This window comes from Carassius gibelio, chromosome A22 (genome assembly GCF_023724105.1).
Source record: "Carassius gibelio isolate Cgi1373 ecotype wild population from Czech Republic chromosome A22, carGib1.2-hapl.c, whole genome shotgun sequence".
NCBI classification, from domain to species: domain Eukaryota; kingdom Metazoa; phylum Chordata; class Actinopteri; order Cypriniformes; family Cyprinidae; genus Carassius; species Carassius gibelio.
This window is the reverse complement of record NC_068392.1, coordinates 9352287-9373399: the sequence shown is the minus strand read 5'-3', so window position 1 is coordinate 9373399 and position 21113 is coordinate 9352287. Positions and strand designations below refer to the sequence as shown.

The 21113-nt window shown below is 38.4% G+C and overlaps 1 protein-coding gene across 3 annotated transcripts; it reads left to right on the top strand.

The window, feature by feature from the left end:
* Window positions 1-257: 257 nt before the first annotated feature.
* LOC127943419 (tight junction protein ZO-3) lies at window positions 258-20664 on the top strand. Of its 3 annotated transcripts, none has more exons than XM_052539890.1 (31): window positions 258-398; window positions 7579-7635; window positions 8555-8673; window positions 8847-8949; window positions 9061-9328; window positions 9410-9513; window positions 9589-9778; window positions 9990-10059; window positions 10134-10228; window positions 10397-10478; window positions 10927-11018; window positions 11777-11861; window positions 12040-12143; window positions 12224-12293; window positions 12994-13070; window positions 14162-14249; window positions 14341-14420; window positions 14534-14606; window positions 14782-14846; window positions 14941-15004; window positions 15950-16106; window positions 16184-16292; window positions 16463-16682; window positions 16801-17000; window positions 17090-17185; window positions 17291-17367; window positions 17478-17688; window positions 17814-17914; window positions 18149-18679; window positions 20093-20139; window positions 20229-20664. In XM_052539890.1, exons 2-31 carry the CDS (start codon window positions 7588-7590, stop codon window positions 20380-20382), a joined length of 3780 nt encoding a protein of 1259 aa, XP_052395850.1. In that variant the 5' UTR covers window positions 258-398; window positions 7579-7587; the 3' UTR covers window positions 20383-20664. The 3 variants fall into 3 exon arrangements, with proteins under 3 accessions (XP_052395850.1, XP_052395852.1, XP_052395853.1); XM_052539892.1 differs by lacking the exon at window positions 258-398 and adding an exon at window positions 7283-7448; XM_052539893.1 differs by lacking the exon at window positions 258-398 and adding an exon at window positions 7373-7467.
* Window positions 20665-21113: the final 449 nt, after the last annotated feature.

Below are 21113 nucleotides of genomic sequence, written 5' to 3'. Positions count from 1 at the left end.
GTATAACACAGTAGGTATTACTAAACAAATTAAGCCTCTAATTATCTATCTTTTCTTATTTAAAACAAATTTTTTATACTTACTTAGAGTACTTTTTTGTTTTGAAACTATGCATCCCACAAGCATTTAGTGTGACAAAATGAAAATAAGACCAAAAAAAATGGCACCGTAATGTAGTGTTTGGTGTAATAAATAGCTTCGTGACGAAACTGCCACGCCCACCTGTATTAAACTCCTCCCCCACGCTCACAGGTAGGTACACGATCAGGTGCTCTGTATAGATGCTGAGAAATATAACGAAACCTTTATAGAAACCTGCAGGTGCCAGGCCCTGTGAGGTCTCCAATACGGAATTAACTGTGAATATTGGTGTTAGTTTTTAAAGCAGACACAATAAGGTGAGTCGAGTGTTTTTTCTTTCCTCCTCCTTTGTTGTGTTAATCAATTGCTTGTGTTGGCCGTTTCACATTTTGCTGAAATGTAAGATGTTTGACTAGAAATTACGACGAAATTGTAAATAATTGGCGACATTGTGTAAACACAACCTGCTTCGTGTGGTCTCTGAACTTACAGCTCGTATTTTAGATCAGATTTTAGATTAGCCCATACATGTTTCTGCTTCTCTAGCCGAGTTATTCATGTAGCAGCTTTGTGTTGCCAGATTGTTTTTGCTAAAATACACTTTATTCGTCCTCAGTTTTAAGCGTTTTCTTTTTCTAAAGTCTGAGTTAAACTGTAAAATTATTTGGTTTTAGCAAAGTTCAGATTTGTTGACAGCTAAATGTGAATAATGTTGATGCACTCTAATATGTTTAATTCATATGAGAAACATTGTTAATTGTTATCTTAGTAAGTCTTTTCCCAAACCTAGCCTATGTCCTCAGTTTTGAACCACTGTCTTGTGAACATATGGCTTCATTTAGCAATTAAAAATTCTGTCCTATTAAATGTGAATGTCGGTTCATTTAAATTAAGGATATCTATTATATTATGAGAACTGTTGTTCAAATTAAATAATTTGTGAACTAAGGGATAGCAATGTCCGATTCTTTCGAATAGTTCTTTTGAATCGGATCTTTTTAATGAGCATGTCGAGCCAGTTCACAAATCGTAGGTAGGTTCATTGGTGGAGATGGGTGGGTTTAGGGATCAGGCGTTGGAGACTGGTAGGTTTAGTGGTTTAGATGGGTGGGTTTTGGGACCAGGGGTGGAGACAGGTAGGTTTAGGGGTTTAGATGGGTGGGTTTTGGGATCAGGGGTGGAGACAGGTAGGTTTAGGGGTTTAGATGGGTGGGTTTTGGGATCAGGGGTGGAGACAGGTAGGTTTAGGGGTTTAGATGGGTGGGTTTTGGGACCAGGGGTGGAGACAGGTAGGTTTAGGGGTTTAGATGGGTGGGTTTTGGGATCAGGGGTGGAGACAGGTAGGTTTAGGGGTTTAGATGGGTGGGTTTTGGGATCAGGGGTGGAGACAGGTAGGTTTAGGGGTTTAGATGGGTGGGTTTTGGGATCAGGGGTGGAGACAGGTAGGTTTAGGGGTTTAGATGGGTGGGTTTTGGGATCAGGGGTGGAGACAGGTAGGTTTAGGGGTTTAGATGGGTGGGTTTTGGGATCAGGGGTGGAGACAGGTAGGTTTAGGGGTTTAGATGGGTAGGTTTTGGGATCAGAGGTGGAGACAGGTAGGTTTAGGGGTTTAGATGGGTGGGTTTAGGGATCAGGCGTTGGAGACTGGTAGGTTTAGGGGTTTAGATGGGTGGGTTTTGGGATCAGGGGTGGAGACAGGTAGGTTTAGGGGTTTAGATGGGTGGGTTTTGGGATCAGGGGTGGAGACAGGTAGGTTTAGGGGTTTAGATGGGTGGGTTTAGGGATCAGGCGTTGGAGACTGGTAGGTTTAGGGGTTTAGATGGGTGGGTTTTGGGATCAGGGGTGGAGACAGGTAGGTTTAGGGGTTTAGATGGGTGGGTTTAGGGATCAGGCGTTGGAGACTGGTAGGTTTAGGGGTTTAGATGGGTGGGTTTTGGGATCAGGGGTGGAGACAGGTAGGTTTAGGGGTTTAGATGGGTGGGTTTTGGGATCAGGGGTGGAGACAGGTAGGTTTAGGGGTTTAGATGGGTGGGTTTTGGGATCAGGGGTGGAGACAGGTAGGTTTAGGGGTTTAGATGGGTAGGTTTTGGGATCAGAGGTGGAGACAGGTAGGTTTAGGGGTTTAGATGGGTGGGTTTAGGGATCAGGCGTTGGAGACTGGTAGGTTTAGGGGTTTAGATGGGTGGGTTTTGGGATCAGGGGTGGAGACAGGTAGGTTTAGGGGTTTAGATGGGTGGGTTTTGGGATCAGGGGTGGAGACAGGTAGGTTTAGGGGTTTAGATGGGTGGGTTTAGGGATCAGGCGTTGGAGACTGGTAGGTTTAGGGGTTTAGATGGGTGGGTTTTGGGATCAGGGGTGGAGACAGGTAGGTTTAGGGGTTTAGATGGGTGGGTTTAGGGATCAGGCGTTGGAGACTGGTAGGTTTAGGGGTTTAGATGGGTGGGTTTTGGGATCAGGGGTGGAGACAGGTAGGTTTAGGGGTTTAGATGGGTGGGTTTTGGGATCAGGGGTGGAGACAGGTAGGTTTAGGGGTTTAGATGGGTGGGTTTTGGGATCAGGGGGTGGAGACGGGTAGGTTTAGGGATGGAGACCGGTAGGTTCAGGGGTTTAGATTGGTAGGTTTTGGGATCAGGGGGTGGAGACGGGTAGGTTTAGAGATGGAGACGGGTAGGTTTTGGGATCAGGGGTGGAGACAGGTAGGTTTAGGGTTGGTGATGTTTGGGTTTAGGTATCAGTGGTTGGAGACTGGTAGGTTTTAGGGTTAAGATGGGTGGGTTTTGGGATCAGGGGGTGGAGACCGGTAGGTTTAGGACTGGAGATGGGTGAGTTTAGGTTTCAAGGGGTGGAGACGGGTAGGTTTAGGTATATGTAAGGTTGAATGAGTTGGATCTGGATCCAACCATGCCCCCCTGGATCTTGTGTTCTGCAGTAAGGTTCATCTCGAGCTTTTGGTCTTTTTCTGACTCTTTATGAACCCAGAACCGGTTTTTAGGGTCATCCAACAATTTGACTGATTTAAGTTTACATAGCGCATTTGCACAGAGGAGGTGCTTTCTGAACTTCTGTTCAAAAGAATCGATTCGCTGTTATGAGACCAATGATTGAAACTGTGATGCAGTAAACTCAGCCTAATCTGGCTCTACTGGTTCTGCCACTCATTTGAGTCTGTGCATGCTTTATAGTTTCACTGTGGTTTCGAGAAGCAGCTTTCCCTTACAGTACATCCCCATTTCTCTTCAGTGATGCTATTCACATGTCTGAGCCAAAGATATAGTTTTGAAGGACGTTTTTCTGTTTTTGCATGGTTAGTATAGTATTCAAATGAACTGTATTTAGTCCATTAGTTCTACGCTCTGAAACTGAGGTGTGTCGATGTCTAAAGGTTTAGGCCAAACTGCCCTGCTAACAAAAATTAAGTTAAATTATCCGAATAGTTATCCGAATATTCAAGACATTAAATGTTGAAAAATTGATGTTCTTGGTTATGCGTACATTAGAGAAAGCATTAATTTTGTTCATAGTTTTGCAAAAGTTATGGGGACGTTATTAAAGTCCTGGCCCCGTATTCACAAATCATCTTAAGAAAAACTCTTACTACTATTTAGGCGACCTCTTAGTGGTAAGATAAAATGTTTTGTGATTACAGGCCCAGATCACTTCTGTTCTATTAATGTTACCGGAAGAATGTTTATTCATGATTTTAAGGGAACTTTGCCAGAACGTTACCTAAAGTTTTGGGAATGTAATTGTTGGCGGGTGTGTAGAAACAACTCCTGTGTTCTTTGTTTCCTAATGTTTTCTGTTATGATGCAGAAGAACAAATGTAAATAGTTGTGAAGAACTGCGCCGGACCACCAGAAACTTGTGGTCTCCTATTATGAAAGCGTTTCCAGTTACTGTTTGAGGGGGCTCACCTTAACACAACACCATCTGACATCCGTTCATTCCTCCTACATTTCCTGTCAAGACTTTTGCCGTGAGGGCGTGCAATGATTCCAGTAAGATTACCACATTTGGGTTTTTGGAAAAGGGTAGCTATAATTTGTTCCTGTTGCTATGCTGTTGCTAAGTTGTTCAGAGAGTGTGTGTGTGTGTGTGTGTGTGTGTGTGTGTGTTTTATATGGATGGTTGACTTAAAGGGACAGTTCACCATAAAAATTAAAATTATCATCATTTACTCACCCTCATGTCGTTTCAAACCTGTATGATTTTCTTTCTTCTGCAGAACAGATAATATTATGTGAACATTATTGTTACCATCAACTTCCATTGTATGGAGAGAAAAAAAAACACTATTTCTCAAAATATATTTTATGTTGCACAGAAGAAAGTGGTGCAGGAAAAAATACATGGCTCAATGCTCATGTTGTGTATGAAATCATTTATTCTGAAATATGTTATACATATACATTCCTTTACATCCCACACATGATGTGCATGTCTTTAATTTCTGAATTAAAGTTCATTTTTAAAAGATTTTTGTATAATGAAATACAAATCTGACATTTTTATGACCAGACAGTTCACTTTTTATCATGAAGTATTTTTTTGTTCTTTTTTTTTTTATGTATTTTTTTTTATGATCGTACACACTCACATGTATTCAAGGTATTAGGAAAGTATGTATATTTTTTTTATTTAATTGAAACGGTTAAAAATTCTATAAAAGTTCTTCAAAACCATATGAAACCAACACGAATACAAACACTACAAGAATTTTTCTTATTTTTTTACTACTTTATTAATTGATTTTTCCCCATTCTGGACCGTGTTAATATTGTTAACTAATCTAAAAATATGAAGAAAAAAAAAAGTTTTTTGGTGTTTGAAATAAATCTGAAATAATATAAATGTAAACTTTTATATGAAAAAACTCAACCTAAAAATGTACTGGAAATTAGAGGTTTTGCTTTGGCAACTAACTGAAATAAATACTTAAATAAAACTTAAATAAAAATGTATTAAAGCTACATAGAAATATTGAAGAAAAGCTCATGCAAATGGCAAAAGTAACCAAGTAAAAAATTAAAACAAATAGTAATAAATACTGTAATATTATAAATACTAAAATAAGACTGATTGTGGACATTTATACTAAATGTGACTGACCCACATGCTGAAGTTGAATACTTAGCATTAGTCTTTTGTGTTGTGCTTCCTCTAGCCCAGCGTGTGCAGAAACCTTTACTAGGTCAGTGTGCAGATTAAACATGAACAGGCCGGGATAATGATTGTGACCGTGTAAACCTCATCAGCTTCCCTTAGCAACTCGAGGGCTTGTTATCGGAGGACATTCCCGAAATATTTGAGGGCATTTTGCTATTTTTCTTTCTCAATGCCTTGGATACCAAATCTGGATTATGAAACCTTAAATAAACCATTCCATCCATCAAAAGTCTTCATAAGGTGGCATTGTCTCAGTGAATGGAGACCTACCTAGTCCCACCTAGTTCCTCCTTACACAACGTTTTTTTCTTTTTCTCATTAACTGTATGTTTTCATTTTTCCTGTAGGCTACAGGAAGTAAACCGCTTGTCAGGTGCATGCGTCTCCAAAAATGGAGATAGTATATTTACTCCAATATTTTGGAGACCCTGCTTTGTTTACCTTCTTATGCTAATGAGGAAGCCAGTCCTTTAGTTCTGTCTGTGGAAAGATTAAGTGAGATTTAAAGGGACGGTAAGAACTAGTAGTTAATGCTAGCAGTTGAATGTACCTAACATGAGCTTTCTTAAGTTTACTACACAGGGTAATGTGTCATCTGAGCCATGTAATAACAGCTTTACACAGATGAGACTGTAAATACTGACTTACACTTGTAGTTTGAGGCTTCGGTTACTGTTATAGAGTTACTGAAGGGTTAAATAGTTAATTAGATGGAGATTGAATATGATAGATTTGCAAACAGCGTATTTATTTGTAATACACTAATTGCAGGAGACGTGTGTTTTCCTCATGGGCAGAGTTGTGATTTCAGTCATTTTCTAGATGCTTACAGACTTTATTTACTACATGTTGTTTACTGTTACGTTTCATTATTATTATACGCTAGCATGTGACTTAGCAGCTATGACCCTTAACGGTATAGTTTACCCATTTCTGTGATCATTAACTCACCCTCATTTTTTTTTTCTTCTGTAAAGAACAAAAGGAGATATTTTGCGGAATGACCAAGCTGCTCTTTTCAATGCAATGAAAGTGAATTGGGACTCGGGCTCTCGAGCTCTAAAATGACAGAAACGCATCATGAAAGTCCGTATGTTTCAACGTTTGTGCTGGTTAGGTTTATGCACGTTCACACAAATGAATGGAGTCTGGTAAGCCATTAGCTTTGTGTTGGTAAGACTCCGTGTTTCATGTAATCATAAACTACAGCATTGTCAGACTTCGTAGTATGTCAGAACAGGTGTAGGAACACTGGACTGTCAGAGTCCAACGTATTACATGAAGGAAGTTTCCTAGAAAAGAGTAGTTCAGATATTTGCATCCCTGCTTCCTCAGTGTGAGCCACTTCCTTTATGACTATCGCTGCTGTCATCAACAGTAGTCATAGTTTTTATTTGTTTTTTCATATCAGAATTCTGTGCATTTTCAAAGTAATACTAGTGTCCTGTATAACCATAGTTTTTATAGTTTTGTTTTCATACGTGAAATATGTTCATCAATTTATATAAGATTTGTGCATTTTTTTAGGGGACAGTCACAAAGTCACACCTAGATTTTTTAGATTTTCTGAAGAAAATGTGTGGTATTTGTAAATGTTCATTTTGCTTTGGTTGAATGGACACTCTCTCTGACCTTTGCTTGCCAAGAGCGGCCAATAAAAACATGGGAAACATTCCAGGAATTCTCTAGTTCAATAGAAACCGCTCTCATAGCATGGTTGCATATCTTTGTTTGGGGACACGTTTATCAGTTTGACTTGAAATCAAATTTTTGAAATGCAATTCATTGCTTATTATTTACAATAAGGAAACTAACTTGCATCAGCCGTACTAAACGTGAAATTCAGAATAGGGTATGTTACTGATAATAACTTTACCAGTCTTGATTGACTCGTATTTGTAATTTAGATCATCATATGTTGGCATGTTTCCAGTAGTCGGTTTCCAAATCAAATGGCATGCCAGTGATTTTAGCCACTCCGTGAATGCCTCCTGAGAGGCGTGTATTGTCAGTCTGTTTATTGATTTGGTGAGCCGTTGGTGAGGAAGTGTCGGGTATCGCTGATGTCATGTGCTGGCTCCGCCCCCATGTACCTGTATGACTGGAATTCAGCAGGTGGGAGCATGCTCAGCTAGAGCCATTCCCTCTCAAGCTCGGCCGAGCTGACAAACAACAGCCGAGTGCTGGGCCAACAAAAAGAAGTGAGGCCCTCAAAAACTGGTGCTTTTCGTCTGAGCAGATATTTGTGTGGTAGCTTTGTAAATGTTGATATTTTGTTGTTGATTGCATGATGTTGCACAAATAAATGTATCCCTTTCTTTCTCGTTTCAGAAAGCAGTCATGGAGGAGATGACTATATGGGAGCAGCACACGGTCACTTTATCGAAAGTAAGTTGCGAATTGAGGGTTTATTTTCATTTTAGACACACCTTTATCAAGCTCTGTACAGATGTGTCAGAACATGATGGCAGGTGCAGACACTCAACAACAATTGAAAGTTGAGCTGGATTGAAAGTGTAGTGAGCAGTTGTGATACCACGATTGTCGTAAGAGTTGTTTCCATCTGTCACTAGGACACACCCGGAATTTTGGAATGCCAGGTTTGGGGTCATGTGGTGCATTTCAGTATAGAAAGAAGCTGCCTTTATCCAATCATTTTTTGTTTGTTTACTCTCTTTCTTTCTTTTTTGTTTACTCTTTAGTATTTTTAAATTACTTTATTGATCCATTTGATTTTGTTTTGTTTTTATTTCTTCTTTCATCATTTTTGATTGTGTTTTTTTTTTATTTTGGTTGGTTGGTTGATTTTCTTTTGTTTGTTATATATTTTGGTCTTTTTTATGTGCGTTTCTTTCATTATTTTCAATTGTTTTTATTTAGTCTATTTATTCTTTCTTTTGTTTAGTTCTCTTGTTTGTTTGTCATTTTGTTTATTTGTTCTCTTTTGATTGTTGCTTTTATTTTTAACACATTTTGATTTAGTTTTTCTTTCGTGCAGTTGTTTTTTTTTCTCTCGTTTTATTTTTTCATTTGATAATTCTTGTTTTTTTTTCATTCTTTTTTTGTTTTTGTTTTTTTTTTTCATGCTTTAATTTATTTTTCACTCATTTGTTCCTACTTTTCTGTTGTTTTTCTTTTATTAATTTAATCTTCTTTTTTTCGTTTCTGTGTCTTTTCTCTTAATGTTTCATATTTGTTTTTGTTCTTTACTTTTTTTATTAATTTATTATTTAATTTCATTGTTGTTGTTTTTTTTGTTTTTTTTTTGAGCATCCATTCTTTCATTTGTCTATTCTTTTGTTTGCAGGATCCCAAGGTCGGCTTTGGTTTTGCGGTCTCAGGTGGGCTTGACAAGCCCGTAAACGGAGACGCAGCAGTGAGGGTCTCTGATGTGCTTCCCAGCGGCCCTGCCATGGGTCGTCTTCAGTGAGTACACGTCCACTTCTCCTGCATTCAGACCCACACTACTTCCTCCCACACATCCTGTCTAATCCTGTCTGACCTGTCATGTTTGTGTGCAAGATGGAAAAACCAACGTAGTCAAACATATTTGGCGTATGATGTTTGTGATAGAGACTCACGTGATTTATTGCACACAGGACACAAGATCAGATAGTTATGGTGAATGGCGTTTCGATGGAGAACGTCAGCTCGCTTTACACAATTCAAAATCTGAGGAAGTGCGGGAAAACGGTAAACATTGTAAGTGAAAACACCGAAGTGAATTAATATCTTGGTAAAATGTTCTATGCATTTGAACTGATTTCAGTACATTTTACAAATAAAAAATTATATTGTTCATTCCCTTTGTAGACTGTAAAGAGGCCACGCACAATTCAGATCCCGTTGAGCAACAGACCTACTCGTTCTGCCTCACAATCCAACATACTAGATGACGATATGCCACAGAGGAGGGGTCAGCGCAACACAGACACCAGCCGTAACCGACGGACTCGAAGCGTGACACCTGACCGCAACGGTCACGACCTTCCCATCATGTCCGGCTACAAGAGACTTCCCAATCAGGACGTGCAAGATAAACCCATCAGAACAACCCTGATCAAGAAAAAACCCACAGATGGTCAGAATCTCAAAGGCTTTGCATTGTATAATAATTATTAGCGGTTCTTGACAAGCTTTTGACATGTTTTTGTCTCTGTAGAGTACGGAATGAAGCTGGGGAGTCAGATTTTCATCAAACACATGACTTCCACTGGTCTGGCTGCCAAAGAGGGCACCCTTCAGGAAGGAGATCTTGTTTTGAAGGTGAAGAGCTGTTTCTTTAGAAACCGTTTCACTGCATGTGGGTGTCGCGTAACCTTTTTGAAAACTCTGGTTTAGATTAACGGCATGACGACTGAAAATCTGTCCTTGCTGGAGACCAAGCACCTGGTGGAGAAGTCTAGAGGTAAACTGTCCATGTTGGTGTTGAGAGATGACAGACAGTTCCTCGTCAGCATTCCCGAAGTGGAGGACAGTCCAGAAAACAGTGCAGACGAGAGGCGGCAAGGCAGTAGTTCAGAGCTGGAGGGTGAGCGTAGATGTTTTACAGCACATAGCTGATCTGTGCCATATCACATACTATAGAGATCTGCAGTGATGATGTATTTTTGTAATCCAACCCTGTTGGCATCACCTTGGTTCCTTCAATAAAACCCAATTGGATTTTTCGACATTGACTTGTCTTTGCAGCACTCTGTTGATGTGGGTTTTAATATTAACTTTGACATTTTTACCCGAAGAAATCTCAGACCTGGATTCTGACGGTCCCACAAAGCGAACATCCCGTCCAAAAGAGCGACGTTCTCGCAGGTGAACATCTCAACTCTCCCCTGATCTCTTTTAGTTAAATGATCGTTGCACTAACAGAGCTCACTGATCTGCAGAAATCGTGCCGATCCTGTGTCGAAACCACGCGAATCGCCTCCTCTGCGCTCTACACTCCCAAGACCACCTGCTCAGTCAGTGCCCCCTCGCAGAGGTGCGTCTTCGTTGAACAAATCTCATTCATGAAACACATAAAACCATGAAAAAAAAAAATTGGATTGATTTTACATCGTAGATTGTCATGGCCAAGAGGTTTTGCCCTTAATACTTTGCCCATTGTTGTATGTGCAAGTGGCTGAATGATGCTTTGTTTCTTGTTCAGTTCCCTCAGAGTCTGAATCGGACCGCAGCAACTCGCCTCCATCGTCAAGACACGGCACTCTCGATAACAGAGACCGATACAAGTAAGTATGGCTTCGTGTGAATTCATAAGCCCCATATGCATGTAGACAATTATGGCTCTGCAGTAATGTTGTATTGAATTCTTTTGTTGTTGTTCAGAAATAGTAATCCAATTTAATGTAATAAACTTAATAAAATTACTTTCTTTATTTATATATATCAGGGTTTGTTTGTTTTGCTATAGTTGCTGCTGTTCTGTGTTTTTTGCCTTTTATCCTTGGATTTGTTTTGTGTTTTTTGTTTCTTTTTCTTTTTTTCTTTTAGGATTTTGTTTTGTTTTGCAGTTAAGCTTATTTTTGTATTCTGTTCCATTCTGCTGTCTTTTTGTTTTCGTTTTTTTCTGTTTAAGTTTTTGTTTGCTTGTTTTGTTTGTTTTCGTTTTTTCTTTCAAGCTGCAGTTTGTTTAAGTGAGATGCATAGCTCACGTGTTTGTTTGTTGGCTTGTTTTAGGGTTCTCTCCGGGGTCTCTGCTCTGCCAAACCCTCGAGCCTCACCTGTCACCCAGAAATGGAGCTCCTCCACTGCCTCTCGGCCTCGCAGAGGTCTGCCTCAAATCGCTCTGACACAATACAGCTGATTTCACCATATTACATATAAACCTCTGGAATTAAAGACTTAACTGAATTAAGGGGCGGTCACACTGCACTTTTCGTTCCATTGACTTCCATTCATACGCATGCGAGTGTGTCAGACCGGAAACGCAGGCTCATGTGAAAAATTTCGCATTTCGCTGCGTTCGAAAGTTCAAGTTTGGTGAACTCTGACCTGCGAATTCGCATCACGTGAAGTCGTGTGACCAGTAGATGATCGATACTGCGTGACCTCTCTGTACAGAAATGTAAAAATGAAGGAAGTGCTCATTTTAGCCGTAGCGCAGCATCCTATTTTATATAATACATATTTAAAAGATAATAAAAAAAGAAGCCGCATGGTTCGCAGTGACAATGGAAACAGGAACAGATGGTACATTTGAATGAGGAAACGTTCTATAATTTTTTATTGTTAAGTGTGTATATATTTATAGAGAGAGAGAGAGAGACAGAGAGTACAATATAATAAGATGCTTTCGACGCCGTTGCAAAAGACACAGTACAAGCACAGATTAATCCATGTTGTGATAACTGAGGGGAAACCGTTATATCTTGCTCCCGCCCATACTCACAGTGGCATCCGAAATAATTTCGCACATTCAAAGGCTAGTGTGACCGCACCTTTATGGTGATTCAGTTAATGATATGCATACATGCTGTCAATGATATAATCTCAGTAGCTTAACGCTGTGTTTTTTTTGTGTGACCAGCCATTTCAGAGTCCGATTCAGACCGAAACGCCTCTCCGCCCCCAAGGCGTGAGAGTCCCAGACCTGAAAATCACTCCAGATACAAGTATGAGTGCACATCACGAGCAGCAAACACCCAATCCAAATCAACTCTTAAGCACATTTTTTAATATTGAACTGAGTTTTTGAACTGGCTAAAAGACTGGCCCATCTCAAGTATGATTGGAAACAGAACAACCTGTTGTACTTCTCTACTGAACTAGAAGCATATCTCTTTTTTCCAGGGTGCTTCCCGATCTTCCTCCTCCGGGGATGAAGTCTTCCTCTCTTAGCATGTCTCAGGATTTCCCTCGCCGCATGCCGTCTCCTTACAGGCCTCCACCCAGAGGTGATTTTCACCCCATAGCACACTTTAGTTTCAATTCTGTGTCCCATTTTCTCATTCAAGAGCATGTCTTTTCAATGCAGCTGCATCCGAGTCCGAATCGGACGATAGTACCGGACCTCAACGCGGACAGGAGTCCCGCAATAGATACAGGTACACATGAGGGAGGCATTTAAATCAACTCACTTCGGGCCCTTTCAGTTGGGCCGATCATCTATCTGCACACGATGAAAAAAAATATATAAATTTGACTTGTTGCTTTGTTCTTTTTGACTGTTTCATTATGTTTGTATACAATCATGTATTTTGGTTTCATTGTGATATCTGAAAATGTGGCATGTGTGATCTTTTAAAATAAAAGACACCGAATCAACCTGAGTTTCCTCTTGTATTATGTTTATTTGTGTCACTTTACATAAAATTGCTTCTATGATGTAGATAATCTTGAATCTAAGATCTAATGTAGCCTATATAATCAAGTTATCCACATAATATCATAAACCGCATATATTAACACACATTATGCACATCCAGTGGAGTAATAGAGTTGAAGGTATCGTAGATATGTATCTATTGATCTTTTTAATAAGTTAACTGTAGTATTTTCTGCTTGTCCATATGAACCATTGATTTTGGGGACTTAAATATGACCGTATAATCACTTATGGATGTAGATAGTCCACCCCGTTCAGTGAGAGAGACCCATAGAAACCCTGAGGTGAATACCTCCCCCAGTTCCTAATCATCAGTGATGTTACATTAGTTCCCACTCACTTCACAGACGAGCATAATTAAGTCTTCCCTCGTCTTCCTTTTTTCTCTCACCCTTTCATCTCCCCTCTTTCTCTTTCAGGGCGACACCTGAGGTCATGTCAGTCCCTGTAATGGATCCCCCAAAGTTGTCGAAACCCTCAATGCCTGTACAGAAAGGTACGAGCCAATCAGAAACGGAATATTCCAGGTTAAATTTAAAAAAATTGATGCCTTGAAAATACTTTTTTTTTTTTTGTATCTCACTTTTAAATATGAAAGATGACAAAAATGTTAATGTGCAAATAATAAATATTAATGTAAAATACATAGAATGTATATTATTATTATACTTTATTTTCTAAATATTGATGTGTAGATTCTGTTAGTGTTCATGCACATTACACATTAATATTTACACATTGTTTCTCAATATAAATATTATTATATAATTATATATAAATTATATAATAAATGTAGTCATTTTTCATACCTCAATCTAAAATAGGAATCATATTTTTAAATATTGATGTGTAGATGTTACATTTTAATATTAGATGGTTAAAATTAATAAGTATATTATTATTATTATTATTATTCAGGATTTTCTGAATATTATTGTGCAAATTCTGTAATTGTTCATATACATTACACATATATGTTCCAATTAAAGTTAAATACTTCATGAAACTATCATGAAATTAAAATAATTTTTGACTTTTTGTATTACTCAACCTTAAGTATGAAAAGCGTTTATTTAAATAATGTATGCATATTTAAATATCAGAGTAGATATTAAAAATGTGAATATTCATCTGTGCATTACATTTTATTATTTAAATAATAATGTATAAATTACTGTCAATTCTCTAATTGTTCATGCATATTAATATTTGCGCATTTTTCCATAAATGCATAAATTACATATAAATACAAATACGTTTTACATTTTGTTGAAATGAAAATACTTTGTCTGTTTTTTTGTTCCTCAGTCTTAAGCACAAAAAATAATTATTTAAATGTGAATGTGTAAATATGAAATATTCATGTGTATATTAATTAAATATTCATGTTTAAATTACTGTCAGTTCTGTAATCTTTCATACACATTACACAGTATTTAAACAATACACAATATTATTGTGTTACTAAATTCATATTAAGTATGTCATTAGCTATTCATCTGAATTGGAAATAATACCATTAGCATTTTAAACCATCTTCGAATTGCTAATAAGCTATAATGCTCTGTAATTTGCATATTTAATCAGCTCCCTCAGAATCTGAATCCGATGCAAGTTACAACTCTCCTCCGAGAACACAGTCTCCAATCAGTAAAAAATCCAGAAGCAGACCAGCGTAAGAGATACTCATTCTCTTTTTTATATATATATTATTATCTTGCATATAAACGTGACAAATATTGTTTTGCATTATTGTTTTGTCTCAGAGCTGAAATGCAAGCACCAATCATCAACAGCCGACAGGATTCTTCACTCAGAGCCGCTCCTGTCAGACCATCACCTGAAGGTCTATATAATGCACTTACTGGAAAAAGATGCCCTGCATGTTGCCTTAGTTCTCCTGAATATTTCTGCATCCATGCATCTTTTTTTTTATTGTCATTTTGGTTCGTTCGCCAGATTCCTCTGAATCAGAAAGGGCCCCATCACCTGTCAGGAGATCTGAGAGTCCCAGCCACAACAGCGATCACAGGTTAGGAACGCCTCCTATGACACATATTACTTAATCCACACTTACAATAGCAAATTATGTCATATTGAAAGTATGAGTCAATTTCTATGAGTGTTAAGTCAACAAACACCTTATTGACATTATACTAATCATAGTGGCTCACTGTGTGAATGTGAATGCTGACTCTTTCTTTCAGTTTCCCTCGTGCTGATGGCACTCTCCGCTCTAACGTGTCCATTCCCTACCACACCACGTTGAGCTGTGAGTGTCAGCAGTCTAAAAGCATGCCCATAATGCATTGCAAACTATCCAGTGTCTACTGGGTACTAAACTGTAACTGTTTTTTTTATCTTAGCGAAAACTGAAGAGGAGCCACTTTATTCACTTCCTCCAGATGCAGTGCCAACACCAAACCTGGGGTGAGAAATGTAATGTTTCTTTGTGTGCAGATCAAAGGCAAGACACGAGAGGGTCGTGTTTCTCCCCAATATGAAAAGGAAATAATAATATTATGCATAAAGAAAAGGCCCTTTTTATTGTCTTAGTTGTCAAGATAAAAGGACAAATAAGCATAAATTAAAGGTGTGTTCCTATGGCTCAAGTGTTAGAGCATTGCGTTAGCAGCACAAGGTTGTGGGTTCGATTCCCAGGGAGCACGTTAGGTAAAAAATGTTAGCCTGAATGCACTGTAAGTCACTGGGTAAAAGCATCTGCTAAATGCATGAATATTTATATTTATTTAAATGTATTTATATTGTAAATAAGCATAAATTAATTAATAGTGAATACATATTTTTATTAAATATTTTAGATTTTTAATATGTATAATAATAAAAAAAAAGAAAAAGAAATATTGCTTTATTATGTGTTAATACTCTATTTATATTTAAAAATAAATTATATATATATTTAAAAATAAATTATATATATATATATATATATATATATATATATATATATATATATATATATATATATATATATATATATATATATTACAAATAAAATCATGGACAACTAATCCATACTATGATGTAAAAATATATTTAATTTCATTTTTTTAAATATGTATATTTATTTATTTATAAATCAAAACAAATATAACTCTGATTTGTAAATGCTTTATATTTAAAAAATAATTGTATAAATGTATAAATAATTTATTTGTATTTAATTTATTATATTTAGTTTTTTTATATATTCATATTTAAATAAGCATAAATTAAAGACCGTACAACAATATTACCATAATGTATAAATACTTTATATGTTTTTATTTAACAATATTCTTTTTTTTCATAAAAAGTATGTATTATTATTATTATTATTATTATTATTATTATTATTATATTTATCCACCACAGATACAGCTCAGACCAGAACCACGTCAGCTTTGTGAAGGAGGGCAGTGTTGGGTTGAGGTTGGTGGGAGGAAATGATGTTGGCATCTTTGTTGGTGGTGTCCAGCCCAACAGTCCAGCTCAGATGCAAGGCATGCGAGAGGGTGATCAGATACTGGAGGTACAGTAGGCCCAAAGGATCATGTACATGATCAAACCTTCCAGCGGCGCCATGCTTCAAGACTGTTATTTTGGTAGGTGAACGGCGTGGACTTTAATCACTTCACCAGAGAAGAAGCAGCCATGTATTTCATGAACATCCACGCTGGGGAACGCATCGATATCAGGACTCAGAATAAAATGAACAGTGAGTGCCTCCGTGTCTCCTTATTAGGATTATGATTTCAACATGACATTAAAATAGTTTTTATAATACTGAGTAGACAATAGATTCTTCTCGGGAAATGCATTTGGGAAGTAAAATGGGTTACAAAAAGCATTTCTGAATTAATTTCCACTCTTGATATCTTGATATAGTCTACAAGAAGATTTTGAAGTCCAGCCTCGGTGATTCTTTCTACATCCGTACGCACTTTGACCACGTGGCTGAGAGCAGTGTTGGCTTGAGCTTCACCAGAGGAGAGGTGTTCAGGGTGTTGGACACCATGCACCGCGGGAAGCTGGGAACCTGGCTAGCTGTGCGCATGGGCAATGATCTACTCGAGCTGGACAAAGGCACCATACCTAACCAGGCCAAGTATGTTAAAGAAATAGTTTTAAGTCTTCCTTCCATAGCTGTGGTAAATTTGTGTGCTTGTTAAGTGTTATAGTTCCTACTTGTACTCTAGGTGTCTGATTCTCTTTCTCTATCTCAGGGCTGAAACTTTGGCCAATTTGGAGCAGACACAGAGAATCAGTGCAGCCGAACGCCAGGCCTCTGGCCCCAGGGCCGAATTCTGGAAATTACGGGGTCTCAGAGGGGCCAAAAAGAACGCCAGAAGAACCCGCGATGACCTCCTACAGTTGACAATTCAAGGCAAATTTCCAGCATATGAGAAAGTGGTTCTGAAAGAGGGTAAGTGTATTTATTTATTAATTTTTTTTAAGACCATTATTTCTGACAGAGTCTTTGGTTTTAACGTATGTATGCTTGCTCATTTGCAGCCAATTTCAAACGGCCTATCGTCATTTTGGGTCCTCTGAACGACATTGCAAATGAGAAGCTGGCCCGAGAGATGCCAGATGAATTTGAAGTTGCGGGTATGAAAAATGAAATCTAGATTTTGTGATCAGTCTTTCTTCAAATTCCTACTGAAGTTTATTCACCTTTCAAATATTGAATATTCCTATTTTATTGGTTTATAGAAATGGCACCCAGGAATGGAAGTGATGGTTCATCCAGTGTCATCAAACTAGACACAGTGAGGAGAATAGCAGAGCAGGTTAACTTTTATTAACTTTTTATTATCATACAGAATAATTCTTTCAATATAAACCAACCTTGAGAATCACAGTCCTTAACCACTGTCCTGTAACTTGTTTTCACTTGCAGGAAAAGCATCCCTTGCTGGACATTACACCCACGGCTGTAGAAAGATTGAATTATATCCAGTACCATCCCATGGTGCTCTTCTTGGATCCTCATAGTCGGAAAGACGTGAAGGCAATGAGGCAAAAATACATACCAGGCTCCAACAAGAGCTCTCGTCGCCTATACGCTCAGGCCTTAAAGCTTAGGAAACATTACAGCCATCTATTTTGCGGTAAACCTTTTAAGCCTGTCTGGAATTCCCTGTTTGAATCTTTTTTTTTAAGAAAATACTTTTAGAAAGTTGTAATTTACTGGAAGGGAATCTCTGTTTATTTATTTTTTTGGTTTCCTTTACAGCACGCGTTGATCTTCAGTCTAATACAAACGTGTGGTTTGATATTTTGAAAGACAAGATTCAGCAACAGCAATCTAAACCGGTCTGGGTTTCTGAAGTTGCGGTAAGAACTCTAGAGAGAATTATTTTCTCATTTCATGTAGCATTGACATAATACGTTTGTAACTTTAAAACCTTACTTGTCTTTGTTGAACCCAAAACTTTATGAAAGCGCCAACTCCAAACATAGCCAAAACCCAGCAACTCTGAATCAAATCTCTGAGATGTGAATGTAGAGTTGGTTCAGAGCCTGCATTTCATGCTTGAGTTGGTTAATAAGTACTCTTTGTATGTGCAGTTGGAGGGAGGCGCTGATGAAGACCTTGACGCATTCAGCCGTGCAAACAACTCTGACTACCTCAGTGGTGCCAGCGACTATGAGGACACTGATGGGGAGGCCATTACGGATGGTGAAGCCTACACAGACAACGAGGACCTGGATGAGCCCTCTGTAGGCATCGCCAGAAACCGTGGCACTGCCTTGGCCCGCTCCTCTGAGCCCGCCACTGGGCACAGTCAAAGTCCCGAACCTTTCTATGACCCAGAGCCATACCTGGAGGAAGAGCCCGTGTACACCCTACCTCCCGGGGAAATACCTCCCATCCTCCATGTTCCAGAGCCCCGATCTCCACGCCTTTTCACTGGCAGTCCCCAACAAGAAGATGATGTCCCCTCTCAGCGGAGTTTCACAGATTCAGACTTCAGCACCGGGGACATGGCTGCACCACCAGCACCTTCCAATGTTCTGCCTAACTTCAAGGCACCAGATCCCAAAGAAGTCCAATCAGAGACCCCTCCAGTGTCAGCCATAGAGGAAAAACTTCAAAAGGTACCATATATACCTCATACCGATGCCACCGACCAATTGAGCAATCAGACACAACATGATTTAGTCAGTTAGGACATCATTGTGGCTCTACATTAGGGATGGGGAACTTTAGTCCTGGAGGGTCACTGTCCTGCAAAGTAACTCCAGCCCCAATTAAACAACCTCGACCCTAATTTCTGATGGTACAGGGGTATCCAAACTTGGTTCTAGAGTTTAGTTCCAACTAGCCTCAGCACACCTGCCTAGAAGTTTCTTGCATGCCTAGTAAGACCTTAATAAGTTGGTTCAGGTGTGTTTAATTTGGGTTGGAGCTAAACTATGCAGCACACCAGCCATCCAAGGCCAAGTTTGGAGACCCCTGGATTGGTAGATCCACATGGTTAGAGTAGTATGGCATGATTTAGTCAAACAGGACATGCTCCTGGATCTACATCCTAAGTGGGATCAACAAACCTCAACTAACATTAACCATAACCTACCTTTAAAAGTATAGGGGAAACGATTAATTGATCAAGTTTTTCAATCCACTAGTTGCAAGGTAACCCTAACCTTGACCCTAAAATCTGATTAGTTTATGAATCCACCTTAATTAAAATTTGAGTAGTAATACATTATTAAGTCAAGTAGGACCGGTTCCTGGATCTACATCCTTTGTAAGGCCGACAAAGTACCTTTTCTTATATCCACACTTGCAGTCTTCACCACTTGAGAGCATTCCAGGAAGTGCACAAGACTATCCCATGTCTGAAAAATACCAAAGTGTCTAGTAATAGAAGTTTAAGTAATTGCAAGTTCACAACACTATGTTGTAAGTGTGTCCTATCAGGTAATTAAAGGTTCTGCACATACCGGTGGCCTTCAGAGCCATTTGAACACTTGGGCCAAATACTTTAGCTTGAGACTTTGATTCCATCCAATCGGGGGGATCTCAAACATGTTTGATATTTCAGCCAATTTTAGAACACACATTGTTTTCATTTGTCATGCGTCTCCTAGCAACAAGGCCAACACGTTTGTTCTGAATGGAATAACTTTATAACTTTTCTGATAGTTGACAGTTTTCCCTGTGTGACCATTACAAAGCTGGTTTGTGTATGACGTCCAGTGTATTAAATTTTGTTCAGATTTTAAAGGTCGTGTAGTGTAGTTCCCGGATTGAAATGCATATTAGGACCAACAGAGACCAACCCCTTTCCCTTACCACCCTGCCCACCCAAAAACTCTGTTCTTCTCATTATTAATCAATATTATTGATTGGGTGATAGAGATGTTGTTCCAAGACCAACAAGGATGTTGATCCTGAAACAAGCTCTACTTGACTTAGTCATGTTAAGCCATTTGGATGGATGTAATATTGAATATGTTTGAAGTACTTGATTGAGCTATTGATCATTACACGTTTTACTGTTTCAGGATCGCATGGCAGAACCAGAAAGGAAACCCTCCCCTTCATTTATAGTGTAAGTATTTTTGCTAGCTTTCAAGCTTAGTTATTGATAAAGTACTTAATTTTTTATTTTGAAATCTATTTATAAATCTTTTCTTTTAGATTGGCACATCACGAAGCCATGCAAATGCGGAGAACACAGATCAGAGGAAGTGATAGTGAGAGCAATGAAGACGACAGAGATAATGATGATGATTTTGGTGTCGACGATGATGAAACTGATGACGTTGAATGGGGACCTGCCACAGAGCTGTAGTATACATGGATCATACTGACATCAGGCACATGGACCTCACATGTCTCTACGTGTGGACATGTACATTTACACAATCAAACTGGAAATATATATTTTTTCTATTTCCAGTGTTTTTTATGCAGTGTCCGTATGGACTTGTGATAGATGACTTTAATCTTGGATCGATTTTGAAGATTTGTGAACGCAATTGCTTCCTTTTGTGGGTTTTGTATTTTTAATGGATGCGCTGAGATCCTTCTCAGGATTATATCAAAAATAAATATTGCCATTTGTAATAGACAATTTGGGTATGCTTTACCCTCTTCAGGAACTTGATAAATATTATTTTAATTGTTGTTTTTTAAACAATGCATTTTAAGGTCACGTTTATTACTGTTAGAAAGTGTAATGAAATTCATCTTGCTACTAACTGTACTTAATCTTCTCCAGTCTTCTGTCCTTAATTCAACTCAGACTGCTTAAAAAGTGAAGTCCTAGTGGAAGCAAATGGAATTGCAACAATAATAACTTACAAAGTTGCTTTAAAATTCCCCTACACCCAGGGCATTGATCAGGGGTTTGGTAATTTTAAGGGCTGTCTCAAACGAAATCCTTTTTTAGTGAAATGGAATGTTCTTTCCCTAAAAAAAAAGATAGTCCCCAAATTCCCCAAAACAAATGGGAGAATTGATGCTAGCTATGTATGTTCCCTTACTGGAAATTACATCATATCCATATTTATATTCATGAAT

Excerpts from the sequence above, each read along its gene's own strand:
- LOC127943419 (XM_052539890.1), top strand. The coding sequence starts at position 7,588 with ATGGAGGAGATGACTATATGGGAGCAGCACACGGTCACTTTATCGAAA. Across the intron at positions 15,005-15,949 it reads GTGCCAACACCAAACCTGGG|ATACAGCTCAGACCAGAACC; the intron begins GTGAGAAATGTA and ends TATCCACCACAG. Across the intron at positions 17,915-18,148 it reads TCTGGGTTTCTGAAGTTGCG|TTGGAGGGAGGCGCTGATGA; the intron begins GTAAGAACTCTA and ends TTGTATGTGCAG.